Source organism: Odontesthes bonariensis, chromosome 7 (genome assembly GCF_027942865.1).
Source record: "Odontesthes bonariensis isolate fOdoBon6 chromosome 7, fOdoBon6.hap1, whole genome shotgun sequence".
Lineage (NCBI taxonomy): Eukaryota > Metazoa > Chordata > Actinopteri > Atheriniformes > Atherinopsidae > Odontesthes > Odontesthes bonariensis.
The window spans coordinates 40,657,302-40,672,643 of NC_134512.1; the positions used below are offsets into that span (position 1 = coordinate 40,657,302).

At 43.3% G+C, this 15,342-nt stretch overlaps 1 protein-coding gene across 4 annotated transcripts in view; it reads left to right on the plus strand.

Moving 5' to 3' along the window:
• LOC142384530 (receptor-type tyrosine-protein phosphatase beta-like) overlaps positions 1 to 15,342 on the plus strand; it is a 98,205-nt gene that overhangs the window by 63,224 nt on the left and 19,639 nt on the right. For 2 of the 4 annotated variants that reach the window (XM_075470826.1, XM_075470829.1), the window contains 8 exons: positions 1,401 to 1,679; positions 1,755 to 1,904; positions 8,028 to 8,304; positions 11,775 to 11,896; positions 12,302 to 12,407; positions 12,861 to 12,929; positions 13,439 to 13,456; positions 13,537 to 13,618. In XM_075470826.1, coding sequence (XP_075326941.1) covers positions 1,401 to 1,679; positions 1,755 to 1,904; positions 8,028 to 8,304; positions 11,775 to 11,896; positions 12,302 to 12,407; positions 12,861 to 12,929; positions 13,439 to 13,456; positions 13,537 to 13,618 — 1,103 coding nt within the window. The remainder of the gene's footprint in view (positions 1 to 1,400; positions 1,680 to 1,754; positions 1,905 to 8,027; positions 8,305 to 11,774; positions 11,897 to 12,301; positions 12,408 to 12,860; positions 12,930 to 13,438; positions 13,457 to 13,536; positions 13,619 to 15,342) is intronic. The other 2 variants (XM_075470827.1, XM_075470828.1) reach the window with 2 other exon arrangements.

A 15,342-nucleotide genomic window follows, 5' to 3' on the forward strand; every position in this document is an offset into this window, starting at 1 on the left:
CTGTCTCGTGTTGGGTGAGGTCCCTTCCGAATAAGCTCTTCTTATGCTGTCATAGCCTTTGCCATGAAACTAGAAACCTTTTCTATAGAGGTACTGGGTCAAAGTGCTGATACTTTCTGGTGGGTCTGACCTGTGACTGACCTGAGATGCAGACAGAACGGTCTACATCTCAGAGCAGATACCACTGAAGGGTTAAAACCAGCTGCTAACAGACATGATCCACTTCCATCAGGGTAGGGTTAGGGGCTAACTCTACTCTGATGGGTTAGGGGCTAACCCTACACTGATGGGTTAGGGTTAGGGGCTAACTCTACTCTGATGGGTTAGGGTTAGGGACTAACCCTACTCTGATGGGTTAGGGTTAGGGGCTAGCTCTACTCTGATGGGTTAGGGGCTAACTCTACTCTGATGGGTTAGGGTTAGGGGCTAACTCTACTCTGATGGGTTAGGGTTAGGGACTAACCCTACTCTGATGGGTTAGGGTTAGGGGCTAGCTCTACTCTGATGGGTTAGGGTTAGGGACTAACCCTACTCTGATGGGTTAGGGTTAGGGGCTAGCTCTACTCTGATGGGTTAGGGTTAGGGACTAACCTTACTCTGATGGGTTAGGGTTAGGGGCTAACTCTACTCTGATGGGTTATGGTTAGGGGCTAACTCTACCCTGATGGGTTAGGGTTAGGGGCTAACTCTACTCTGATGGGTTAGGGTTAGCGGCTAACCCTACTCTGATGGGTTATGGTTAGGGGCTAACTCTACTCTGATGGGTTAGGGTTAGGGGCTAACTCTACCCTGATGGGTTAGGGTTAGGGGCTAACTCTACTCTGATGGGTTAGGGTTAGGGACTAACCTTACTCTGATGGGTTAGGGTTAGGGGCTAACTCTACCCTGATGGGTTAGGGTTAGGGGCTAGCTCTACTCTGATGGGTTAGGGTTAGGGACTAACCTTACTCTGATGGGTTAGGGTTAGGGGCTAACTCTACTCTGATGGGTTATGGTTAGGGGCTAACTCTACCCTGATGGGTTAGGGTTAGGGGCTAACTCTACTCTGATGGGTTAGGGTTAGCGGCTAACCCTACTCTGATGGGTTATGGTTAGGGGCTAACTCTACTCTGATGGGTTAGGGTTAGGGACTAACTCTACTCTGATGGGTTAGGATTAGGGACTAACTCTTCTCTGATGGGTTAGGGTTAGGGGCTAACTCTACCCTGATGGGTTAGGGTTAGGGGCTAACTCTACCCTGATGGGTTAGGGTTAGGGACTAACTCTACTCTGATGGGTTAGGGTTAGGGACTAACTCTTCTCTGATGGGTTAGGGTTAGGGGCTAAACCTAGAATAAAAAATACAGATTAAAAAACTTGAGTTTATTCTGTTTTTATGAGTATTTTCCCCCCCGATGCAGAGCCGGAGGGAGTCCAGGGCCTCCACTGTCGCCCTCAGAGCTCCACCTCTATCGCATGCTCCTGGGGGCCTCCGGAGGCCGACTACGACTCCTACATCATCGAGTGTCTCCACCAGGACTCCCACACCCTGGTGTATTCACGGCGCACCAACCAGGCCTCCACCAGCTACATCATCACCCAGCTGGAGCCCCACAAACGCTACATCATCTCTGTGAAGGTCATCTCCGACGGGACGACCAGCGAGGAGGCCGAGGACAGCGTGGTCACCATGATCGACCGTAAGACCGCGAAGGGTGGAGGTTATCAGCTGGAACTCTGGGGCTGAGGCTAACTTCCTGTCGTGGTCCCTGCAGGTCCTCCTCGGCCCCCCCTCAGCACCCGGGTCAGTGAGAAGTCTGCGGTGGTCTCCAAGTCCTCCATCTCATTCTGGTTCAACTGCAGCTGGTTCAGCGACGTCAACGGAGCCGTGAGGTTCTTCACGGTGGTGGTGACGGAGTCTGAAGGTGAGGTTCTTCCTAAGAGGGTAGGGTTAGGGTAAGGTTAGGGGTAGATTACCCTAACCTTACCCTCTTAGGTTTGGTGACGGGCTTATAAATCTCCTCTTGGCCTGTCAGACCATTGTTGTTTGGCTCTGACATACAAACCTGTTCTGAAGGGAACCAAACCTGAGCGCCACTTGGTGCTGGTGTGGTCAGCTGAGGCCATTCAGCTCCATTGGCTCCTCATAGGGGCGTGTCCTCTCTGCTCCATTAGCCCAGCGGTCAGTAGGTCTGAGAAATGACCGCTGATTTCTGTCTCCTGTTCACTCTCTTTGTGTCGGCGGTCAGACGGATTCATGCTGAAGCTCGTCAGCAGATATTCTTTTAAATCGAAGACAATCATCTTATGAAAAGGTTTCATTCTTGTTTTATTGAGTCTGTTTGAACTGTTTGTATTTTGCCCTAGCCTGTTATGTGCTTGCAACAGTTAGGCATATAGATAACTAAAAGATGAGTGAGGCTCCAGAGTTTCCTTTGCACGAGCTTTACTGAAGTACTGCTTTCATTCTTTTACCGTAAAACTAAAAATAAACACACAACATCAAATTACCATGGCTGTGTTCGAAACCGCCTACTTCTCCTACTATTCCTACTAGTCATACTTTTTTAAGTTCCCGGATGTACAGTAGATGCATTCTAGATTCGCCGAAATGTTGAGTATTCATCATGAGGTTACTTGTAACACTCAAACTACCCAAGATGCAACGTAACGTGACGTCGCCCATCGCCATTTGAACGGTCAAATTCCGTTAACGGGACGAGAGCAGTCAAAACGGCAAAACCGGAAGTGCGTTGCTCACTGCGGCTAGCTTTAGTAGCGCCGAATTCGTGGGAACAAAATTGTAAACAGCCGGTATTTTGTCAGGTTTTCAACACGTTGGGGATCTAAACGACTACTTTCTCACCTGAAATTTTTTCAAATGTTGCTAAAGTTTACAGAGTTTAGAGCAAAAGAGAAATCAGCTTCAGGCCGGCTGATTTCGGCTCGGCCAGGAGTGAAGTGCACTGTGTGTAAACGCTCTGCATACTGTCTGATCGATGAGTATGTAGTATGTAGTATGTAGTAGGCGGTTTCAAACACAGCCCAGGTGTCAAATTGCTACACATACAAAAAACACAACGAGCTACAAGTATAAAATGATTGCTACGAGCTGCATAAAATTAGAAGGCCAGTCACATCCACACAACCTCTTGTCAGGTTGAGGGTGTGGAAGGGTGGACACGGATGCGGACTTTCAAAAAAGGTAACGGGTTTATTCACAAAAACAAAGTAAAAACAAAAAGCGCGGCAGAGCCGGATTCAAAATACTTGACTTGATAAATACTTGGAAAAACAAAACAAAACAAAGGACTTAACACGGCATGGATAAATACTTAGCTTGATAGAACGACGTGGAACATGGTAGCATGGCATGGGTTTACCAACTTGACTTTCAACAACAAAGATCCGGCAAAACTGAAAGGGGAGGCAGGAAACTAAATAGGGAGTGAGAGTGATTGGGAGTGAGTGCAGCTGAGGGAAAAAACACAGGTGAAGTGAGTGAAACTGATAAACAGAGTGCAGGGAAACTAAAATGGCAAAAACTAAACATGGAGTGACACAAACATAACCTAAAACATGAAACTAAAAACGTTAGTCCATGGGTGTGACACCTCTAAATTCAATAGCACCGTTTAAACAACTAACAACTAATTAGCTCGACATGCAACATAAACGAATATATTTAATGGATATTTAGAATAGCATAAATTTACGGACGTCTCTAATCCAGGGATCCGACCGTGGGAACTACTCGTGCTGAACTGAACACGTTGGCTGTGTTCCAAACCGCATACTTCTCCTACTACTCCCACTAACTTTAACTTTTTTTAAGTTCCCGGATGCATACTAGATTCTCCTAAATGTTGGGTATGCATCATGAGGTTACTACTCATACTCAAACTACCCAAGATGCAACGTAACGTGACGTCGCCGATCGTCATTTCCTGTCAAAACGGCAGTTTCAAGCTAGCTACAACGAGGGTAGGTTCACTTCCTGTTTTCAAAACAAAAGCACCAATTGTATGGTAATGGCTTTCCCTATGATGAAAGGCAACGGGTATTTTATTTTGTGAAAATAACAGGAAGTGCGTTAGCTCACTGCGGCTAGCTTTAGTAGCGCCGAATTCGTGGGAACAAAATTGTAAACAGCCGGTATTTTGTCAGGTTTTCAACACGTTGGGGATCTAAACGACTACTTTCTCTCCTGAAAATGTTTCAAATGTTGCTAAAGTTTACAGAGTTTAGAGCTTAAGGGAAATCAGCTTCAGGCCGGCTGATTTCGGCTCGGGCAGGAGCCAAATGCATTGTGGGTAAACGCTCTGCATACTGTCTGATCGATCAGTATGCTGTATCTGGTATGTAGTTTGCAGTATACAGTATGTAGTATATAATATGCAGTATGTAGTATGTAGTATGTAGTGTGTAGTATGTAGTATGTAGTATGTAGTATGCAGTATGTAGTATGCAGTATGTAGTATGTAGTATGCAGTATGTAGTATGCAGTATGTAGTATGTAGTATGTAGTATGCAGTATGTAGTATGCAGTATGCAGTATGTAGTATGTAATATGCAGTATGTAGTATGCAGTATGCAATATGTAGGATGTAGTATGCAGTATGTAGTATGCAGTATGCAGTATGTAGGATGTAGTATGCAGTATGTAGTATGCAGTATGTAGTATGCAGTATGTAGTATGTAATATGCAGTATGTAGTATGTAGTATGCAGTATGCAGTATGTAGTATGCAGTATGCAGTATGTAGTATGTAGGATGCAGTATGCAGTATGCAGTATGTAGTATGCAGTATGTAGTATGTAATATGCAGTATGTAGTATGCAGTATGCAGTATGTAGGATGTAGTATGCAGTATGTAGTATGCAGTATGCAGTATGTAGGATGTAGTATGCAGTATGTAGTATGTAGTATGTAGTATGCAGTATGTAGTATGTAGGATGCAGTATGCAGTATGCAGTATGCAGTATGTAGTATGCAGTATGTAGTATGCAGTATGCAGTATGTAGTATGTAATATGCAGTATGTAGTATGCAGTATGTAGAATGCAGTATGTAGTATGCAGTATGTAGTATGTAGTATGCAGTATGCAGTATGCAGTATGTAATATGCAGTATGTAGTATGCAGTATGTAGTATGTAGGATGTAGTATGCAGTATGTAGTATGTAGTATGCAGTATGTAGTATGCAGTATGCAGTATGTAGTATGCAGTATGCAGTATGTAGTATGTAGTATATAGTATGTAGTATGTAGTATGTAGTATGCAGTATGCAGTATGCTGTATGTAGTATGTAGTATGCAGTATGCAGTATGTAGTATGTAGTATGCAGTATGCAGTATGTAGTATGTAGTATGCAGTATGCAGTATGCAGTATGTAGTATGTAGTATGCTGTATGTAGTATGTAGTATGCAGTATGCAGTATGTAGTATGCAGTATGCAGTATGCAGCATGTAATATGTAGTATATAGTATGTAGTATGCAGTATGCAGTATGTAGTATGTAGTATGTAGTATGTAGTATGCAGTATGCAGTATGTAGTATGTAGTATGCAGTATGTAGTATGTAGTATGTAGTATGCAGTATGCAGTATGTAGTATATAGTTTGTAGTATGCAGTATGCAGTATGCAGTATGTAGTATGTAGTATATAGTATGTAGTATGCAGTATGCAGTATGCAGTATGTAGTATGCAGTATGCAGTATGTAGTATGCAGTATGTAGTATGCAGTATGCAGTATGCAGTATGTAGTATGCAGTATGTAGTATATAGTATGTAGTATGCAGTATGCAGTATGTAGTATGCAGTATGCAGTATGTAGTATGTAGTATATAGTATGAAGTATGCAGTATGCAGTATGCAGTATGTAGTATGCAGTATGCAGTATGTAGTATGTAGTATGCAGTATGTAGTATATAGTATGTAGTATGCAGTATGTAGTATGTAGTATGTAGTATGCAGTATGCAGTATGTAGTATGCAGTATGCAGTATGTAGTATGTAGTATATAGTATGTAGTATGCAGTATGCAGTATGCAGTATGTAGTATGTAGTATGCAGTATGCAGTATGCAGTATGTAGTATGTAGTATATAGTATGTAGTATGCAGTATGCAGTATGCAGTATGTAGTATGCTGTATGTAGTATGCAGTATGCAGTATGCAGTATGCAATATGCAGCATGTAGTATGTAGTATGCAGTATGCAGTATGCAGCATGTAGTATGTAGTATGCAGTATGCAGTATGCAGTATGTAGTATGCTGTATGTAGTATGCAGTATGCAGTATGCAGTATGCAGTATGCAGCATGTAGTATGTAGTATATAGTATGCAGTATGCAGTATGCAGTATGTAGTATGTAGTATGCAGTATGCAGTATGCAGCATGTAGTATGCAGTATGCTGTATGTAGTATGCAGTATGCAGTATGCAGTATGCAGCATGTATTATGCAGTATGCTGTATGTAGTATGCAGTATGCAGTATGCAGCATGTAGTATGTAGTATGTAGTATGCAGTATGCAGTATGCAGTATGTAGTATGCTGTATGCAGTATGCAGTATGCTGTATGTAGTATGCAGTATGCAGTATGTAGTATGCTGTATGCAGTATGCAGTATGCTGTATGCAGTATGCAGTATGCTGTATGCAGTATGCAGTATGCAGCATGTAGTATGCAGTATGCTGTATGTAGTATGCAGTATGCAGTATGCAGCATGTAGTATGTAGTATGTAGTATGTAGTATGCAGTATGCAGTATGCAGTATGCTGTATGTAGTATGCAGTATGCAGCATGCAGTATGCAGTATGCAGCATGTAGTATGTAGTATGTAGTATGTAGTATGCAGTATGCAGTATGCTGTATGTAGTATGCAGTATGCAGCATGCAGTATGCAGTATGCAGCATGTAGTATGTAGTATGTAGTATGTAGTATGCAGTATGCAGTATGCAGTATGCTGTATGTAGTATGCAGTATGCAGCATGTAGTATGTAGTATGTAGTATGTAGTATGCAGTATGCAGTATGCAGTATGCTGTATGTAGTATGCAGTATGCAGTATGCAGCATGTAGTATGTAGTATGTAGTATGTAGTATGCAGTATGCAGTATGCAGTATGCTGTATGTAGTATGCAGTATGCAGCATGCAGTATGCAGTATGCAGTATGTAGTATGCTGTATGCAGTATGCAGTATGCTGTATGCAGTATGCAGTATGCTGTATGCAGTATGCAGTATGCAGTATGCAGTATGTAGTATGCTGTATGCAGTATGCTGTATGCAGTATGCAGTATGCTGTATGCAGTATGCAGTATGCAGTATGCAGTATGCAGTATGCTGTGTGCAGTATGCTGTATGCAGTATGTAGTATGCTGTATGCAGTATGCAGTATGCTGTATGCAGTATGCAGTATGCAGTATGCAGTATGCAGTATGTAGTATGCAGTATGCAGTATGCAGTATGCTGTATGCAGTATGCAGTATGCAGTATGCAGTATGTAGTATGTAGTATGCTGTATGCAGTATGCTGTATGCAGTATGTAGTATGCTGTATGCAGTATGCAGTATGCTGTATGCAGTATGCAGTATGCAGTATGCAGTATGCTGTATGCAGTATGCAGTATGCAGTATGCAGTATGTAGTATGTAGTATGCTGTATGCAGTATGCTGTATGCAGTATGCAGTATGCAGTATGCAGTATGCAGTATGTAGTATGCAGTATGCAGTATGCAGTATGTAGTAGGCGGTTTCGAACACAGCCGTTATGAATTACGAGGCGAAATAAAGGCATTTATGGTGCAATACTGTGGTACACCAGCAGGTGTCCTTCTTGTTCTACACAAAAAAATTTCAGCCACATAACTTCAGGGTAATTAATAGATTAAGACCGAACAGTTTGAGTCCTTTAGTCTGAAGAATAAAAAAAAGTTGGATCATGTTGTAGTGAAACTGCTGGCATACAGAATGGGGAGGAGCCATCTTCCTCTGAATGTGTTCCTCCATGAGACTGGATCCAGAAAGCCTCTGTCCTGTCCCTGCAGGTGTCGGTGACCTCCAACCAGACCAGCTGCACCCGCTGCCCTCCTACCTGGACTACAGATCCAACAGCTCCATCAGGTCCTTCCAGACCAGCTACTTCCCCAGCCGCTGCTCTGAAGGCCCCGACAGCGGCGCCCATGTCTTTAACATCAGCCTGGGGACGGGCATGGATGTGCTGGGGGGTTCCTGTCACCGCAGAGATCCAGACCTGAACCCGGAGTCCAACAGAGACCTGAGCCACTTCTGTGATGGACCTCTGAAGCCAAAGACCGCCTACAGGTACTGAGAACATCCCGCTTAGGTTCAGCCAAGCCCGAAACCTTCCTGAAGGCTGTCAGGGCGAAGCAGAAGTCAGATTATCTGCTGTAGAAGTCAGATTATCTGCTGTAGAAGTCAGATTATCTGCTTCAGAAATCAGATTATCTGCTGCTGCAGAAGTCAGATTATCTGCCGCAGAAGTCAGATTATCTGCTGCTGCAGAAGTCAGATTATCTGATGCAGAAGTCAGATTATCTGCTGCTGCAGAAGTCAGATTATCTGATGCAGAAGTCAGATTATCTGCTGCAGCAGAAGTCAGATTATCTGCTGCAGAAGTCAGATTATCTGCTGTAAAAATCAGATTATCTGCCGCAGAAGTCAGATTATCTGCTGTAGAAGTCAGATTATCTGCCGCAGAAGTCAGATTATCTGATGCAGAAGTCAGATTATCTGTTGCAGAAGTCAGATTATCTGATGCAGAAGTCAGATTATCTGTTGCAGAAGTCAGATTATCTGCTGTAGAAGTCAGATTATCTGTTGCAGAAGTCAGATTATCTGCTGTAGAAGTCAGATTATCTGATGCAGAAGTCAGATTATCTGTTGCAGAAGTCAGATTATCTGATGCAGAAGTCAGATTATCTGTTGCAGAAGTCAGATTATCTGCTGCAGAAGTCAGATTATCTGCTGTAAAAATCAGATTATCTGCTGTAGAAGTCAGATTATCTGCCGCAGAAGTCAGATTATCTGCTGCTGCAGAAATCAGATTATCTGATGCAGAAATCAGATTATCTGCTGCTGCAGAAATCAGATTATCTGCTGCAGAAGTCAGATTATCTGCTGTAAAAATCAGATTATCTGCCGCAGAAGTCAGATTATCTGCTGCAGAAGTCAGATTATCTGCTGTAAAAATTAGATTATCTGCTGTAGAAGTCAGATTATCTGCCGCAGAAGTCAGATTATCTGCTGCTGCAGAAGTCAGATTATCTGATGCAGAAGTCAGATTATCTGCTGCTGCAGAAATCAGATTATCTATTGTAGAAGTCAGATTATCTGCTGCAGAAGTCAGATTATGTGCTGCAGAAATCAGATTATCTGTTGCAAAAATCAGATTATCTGCTGCTGAAGTCAGATTATCTGCCGCCGAAGTCAGATTATCTGCTGCAGAAGTCAGATTATCTGCTGCAGAAGTCAGATTATCTGCTGCAGAAGTCAGATTATCTGCAGCAGCAGAAGTCAGATTATCTGCTGCAGCAGAAGTCAGATTATCTGCTGCAGAAGTCAGATTATCTGCAGCAGCAGAAGTCAGATTATCTGCTGCAGCAGAAGTCAGATTATCTGCTGCTGCAGAAGTCAGATTATCTGCTGCAGAAGTCAGATTATCTGTTGCAGAAGTCAGATTATCTGCTGCAGAAGTCAGATTATCTGCTGTGGAAGTCAGATTATCTGCTGTGGAATTCAGATTATCTGCTGTGGAAGTCAGATTATCCTCTGCTGCAGAAATCAGATTATCTGCTGCTGCAGAAGTCAGATTATCTGTTGCAGAAGTCAGATTATCTGCTGCAGAAGTCAGATTATCTGCTGTGGAAGTCAGATTATCTGCTGTAGAAGTCAGATTATCTGCTGCGGAAGTCAGATTATCTGCTGCGGAAGTCAGATTATCTGCTGCAGAAGTCAGATTGTCTGCTGCAGAAGTCAGATTATCTGCTGCAGAAGTCAGATTATCTGCTGCGGAAGTCAGATTATCTGCTGTGGAAGTCAGATTATCTGCTGTGGAATTCAGATTATCTGCTGTGGAAGTCAGATTATCTGCTGTGGAAGTCAGATTATCTGCTGTGGAAGTCAGATTATCCTCTGCTGCAGAAGTCAGATTATCTGCTGCTGCAGAAATCAGATTATCTGCTGCAAAAGTCAGATTATCTGCTGTAAAAATCAGATTATCTGCTGTAGAAGTCAGATTATCTGTCGCAGAAGTCAGATTATCTGCTGCTGCAGAAGTCAGATTATCTGATGCAGAAGTCAGATTATCTGCTGCTGCAGAAATCAGATTATCTGATGCAGAAGTCAGATTATCTGCTGCTGCAGAAATCAGATTATCTATTGTAGAAGTCAGATTATCTGCTGCAGAAGTCAGATTATGTGCTGCAGAAATCAGATTATCTGTTGCAAAAATCAGATTATCTGCTGCTGAAGTCAGATTATCTGTTGCAGAAGTCAGATTATCTGCTGCAGAAGTCAGATTATCTGCTGTAAAAATCAGATTATCTGCTGTAGAAGTCAGATTATCTGCCGCAGAAGTCAGATTATCTGCTGCAGCAGAAATCAGATTATCTGCTGCAGAAGTCAGATTATCTGCTGTGGAAGTCAGATTATCTGCTGTAGAAGTGAGATTATCTGCTGTAGAAGTGAGATTATCTGCTGCAGAAGTCAGATTATCTGCTGTAAAAATCAGATTATCTGCTGTAGAAATCAGATTATCTGCTGTAAAAATCAGATTATCTGCTGCAGAAGTCAGATTATCTGTTGTAGAAGTCAGATTATCTGCTGCAGAAGTCAGATTATCTGCTGTAAAAATCAGATTATCTGCTGTAGAAGTCAGATTATCTGCCGCAGAAGTCAGATTATCTGCTGCAGCAGAAATCAGATTATCTGCTGCAGAAGTCAGATTATCTGCTGTGGAAGTCAGATTATCTGCTGTAGAAGTCAGATTATCTGTTGCAGAAGTCAGATTATCTGCTGCAGAAGTCAGATTATCTGCAGCAGAAGTCCGATTATCTGCAACAGAAGTCAGATTATCTGCAGGAGAAGTCCGATTATCTGCAGAAGAAGTCAGATTATCTGCTGCAGAAGTCCGATTATCTGCAACAGAAGTCCGATTATCTGCAACAGAAGTCCGATTAGCTGCAACAGAAGTCAGATTATCTGCAACAGAAGTCCTATTATCTGCAACAGAAGTCCGATTATCTGCAACAGAAGTCCGATTAGCTGCAACAGAAGTCAGATTATCTGCAACAGAAGTCAGATTATCTGCAACAGAAGTCAGATTATCTGCAACAGAAGTCAGATTATCTGCAACAGAAGTCAGATTATCTGCAACAGAAGTCCGATTATCTGCAACAGAAGTCAGATTATCTGCAACAGAAGTCAGATTATCTGCAGGAGAAGTCCGATTATCTGCAACAGAAGTCAGATTATCTGCAACAGAAGTCAGATTATCTGCAACAGAAGTCCTATTATCTGCAACAGAAGTCCGATTATCTGCAACAGAAGTCCGATTAGCTGCAACAGAAGTCAGATTATCTGCAACAGAAGTCAGATTATCTGCAACAGAAGTCAGATTATCTGCAACAGAAGTCAGATTATCTGCAACAGAAGTCAGATTATCTGCAACAGAAGTCCGATTATCTGCAACAGAAGTCAGATTATCTGCAACAGAAGTCAGATTATCTGCTGATTTATTATCTGACAGATGTTTTTTCTCTCTTTGTGTTCAGGATCAGCGTCAGAGCTTTCACTCAGCTCTTTGAGCTCTTTGATGACGACTCAAAGGACCTCAGTCTGTCGTCTCCTCTGTTCACCGACACCTTCCTGTCGCTGCCTGTCGTCACGGAGACCGGTGAGGACCAATCAGGGGTAGAGGGCAGACCTGGGGGAAGACCTGGGGCAGGTGTAGAGGGCAGACCTGGGGGGAGACCTGGGGGAAGACCTGGGGCAGGTGTAGAGGGCAGACCTGGGGGGAGACCTGGGGGAAGACCTGGGGCAGGTGTAGAGGGCAGACCTGGGGGGAGACCTGGGGGGAGACCTGGGGCAGGTGTAGAGGGCAGACCTGGGGGGAGACCTGGGGCAGGTGTAGAGGGCAGACCTGGGGGGAGACCTGGGGCAGGTGTAGAGGGCAGACCTGGGGGGAGACCTGGGGCAGGTGTAGAGGGCAGACCTGGGGGGAGAACTGGGGCAGGTGTGGAGGGCAGACCTGGGGGCAGAGCTGAAGATAATCGGGTTAAAGTCTGATTTCCACCTGCAGAACCACTGAGCGGCGTCATCGAGGGCATCAGCGCTGGACTGTTCCTCGTCCTCATGATGGTGGCCATCACTGCGCTGCTCATCTGCAGACACCGGGCCCGGACAGTGTGAGTATCTGCAGGCTCACCCGTGGCATGTAAAGCTGGCAGGCTCACCTGTGGCAGGTAAAGCTGGCAGGCTCACCTGTGGCATGTAAAGCTGGCAGGCTCACCCGTGGCAGGTAAAGCTGGCAGGCTCACCTGTGGCATGTAAAGCTGGCAGGCTCACCCGTGGCAGGTAAAGCTGCAAGCTCACCTGTGGCAGGTAAAGCTGTTAGGTAAAGCTGCAAGCTCACCTGTGGCAGGTAAAGCTGCAAGCTCACCTGTGGCAGGTAAAGCTGTTAGGTAAAGCTGGCAGGCTCACCTGTTGCAGGTAAAGCTGCAGGCTCATCTGTGGCAGGCTCACCTGTGGCAGGTAAAGCTGGCAGGTAAAGCTGGCAGGCTCACCTGTGGCAGGCTCACCTGTTGCAGGTAAAGCTGCAGGCTCATTATATCTGACTCCAGCTGCTGTTTCTTCTTCAGGGTGGAGGAGAGGCCGGCGGTCAGGATGAGCGTGAGAGCGCCCACAGGAGTCCAGCTGGGTGTCAGAGGGTACGAAACAATCAATAATCACTCCTATTGGTAATCAATACAGTCCTGACCAAACCTACAGGGAATGAAAATGCAGCCTGTTGGTGCCATCATGAGAGACTCTGCCTCTCTAAGGTGCTCTTTTTATACCCGATCACGTTACTGACCTAGTGGTAATTAACCTCATCAGCTCCAACATGTTCCTCCAGCTGGTTCTCTTTAGTACCACATATTTTTTCCAGCCTTTTGTTGCCCCAGCCTTTTGTTGCCCCAGCCTTTTGTTGCCCCAGCCTTTTGTTGCCCCAGCCTTTTGTTGCCCCTGTCCCAACATTTCTGAGATGTGTTGCTGATATTTGTAATAAAACAGTAAAATGTCTCACTTTAAGCATCTGATGCATTTTCTAACTCCAGTTATGAATATGAATAATCAGTTTTAAAAGTTTAAGTTTTTTGAGGCAGGATCTGCTGATATTCAAGGATCTGAGCTCCGCATGTTTGTGACTCTAATGTTTCTTCTTCTCGTTCCTCAGCAGCAGAAGGATTTCCAGGTGGGATATTCGGACTTTTCAGTTTGTCTCAAACCTTCCAGTTTCTCTCTGGTGTTAAAGTTCTTGTTTGTCTCCTTCAGTCCCATAAAGATCCTGAACTTTGAGTCTCACTACAGCAAACTGCTGGCTGACTCCAGCTATCTGCTGTCAGAGGAGTACGAGGTCAGTGATCAGCTTCTGTTTACTGATCTGGGGCCTGAACTCTGCAGCAGGGTTAAGGTCTCGGTCTGCTTCTCCGTGGTCACGCAGAGGCTTTAAACCTTTGGAAGTTCTCCGTCGGGCTGTCGGAAACCCAAGACAGTTCACCTCCCGATCAGAAGGCGGCGCTATGTTAGACGACCCAATCTGGCGACGTCTATGGTGAAAGTGGTTGGCTGTGTTCGAAACCGCCTACTACATACTACATACAGTATACTACATACTGCATACTACATACTGCATACTGCATACTGCATACTGCATACTGCATACTACATACTATATACTGCATACTATATACTGCATACTACATACTGCATACTACATACTGCATACTACATACTACATACTACATACTGCATACTGCATACTACATACTGCATACTACATACTGCATACTGTATACTACATACTGCATACTATATACTGCATACTATATACTGCATACTACATACTGCATACTACATACTACATACTACATACTGCATACTGCATACTACATACTGCATACTACATACTGCATACTGCATACTACATACTGCATACTGCATACTGCATACTGCATACTACATACTATATACTGCATACTGCATACTACATACTGAATACTGGATACTACATACTGCATACTGCATACTGCATACTACATACTGCATACTGCATACTACATACTGCATACTACATACTACATACTGAATACTACATACTACATACTGAATACTGGATACTACATACTGCATACTGCATACTGCATACTACATACTATATACTGCATACTGCATACTACATACTGCATACTACATACTACATACTGCATACTGTATACTGCATACTACATACTGCATTCTACATACTGCATACTACATACTACATACTGCATACTACATACTGCATACTGCATACTACATACTACATACTGCATACTACATACTACATACTGCATACTGTATACTGCATACTACATACTGCATTCTACATACTGCATACTGCATACTACATACTGCATACTACATACTGCATACTGCATACTACATACTGCATACTGCATACTGCATACTGCATACTGCATACTACATCCTATATACTGCATACTGCATACTACATACTGCATACTGTATACTGCATACTACATACTGCATTCTACATACTGCATACTACATACTACATACTGCATACTGTATACTGCATACTACATACTGCATTCTACATACTGCATTCTACATACTGCATACTGCATACTGCATACTGCATACTGTATACTGCATACTACATACTGTTTTCTACATACTGCATACTACATACTACATACTGCATACTGTATACTGCATACTACATACTGCATACTGCATACTGTATACTGCATACTACATACTGCATACTACATACTACATACTGCATACTGCATACTGCATACTACATACTAAATACTACATACAGCATACTACATACTACATACTGCATACTGCACACTGCATACTATATACTGCATACTACATACTACATACTGCATACTACATACTGCATACTGCATACTACATACTGCATACTGCATACTGCATACTGCATACTACATACTGCATACTGCATACTACATACTGTATACTGCAAACTACATACTGCATTCTACATACTGCATACTACATACTACATACTGTATACTGCATACTACATAATGCATACTGTATACT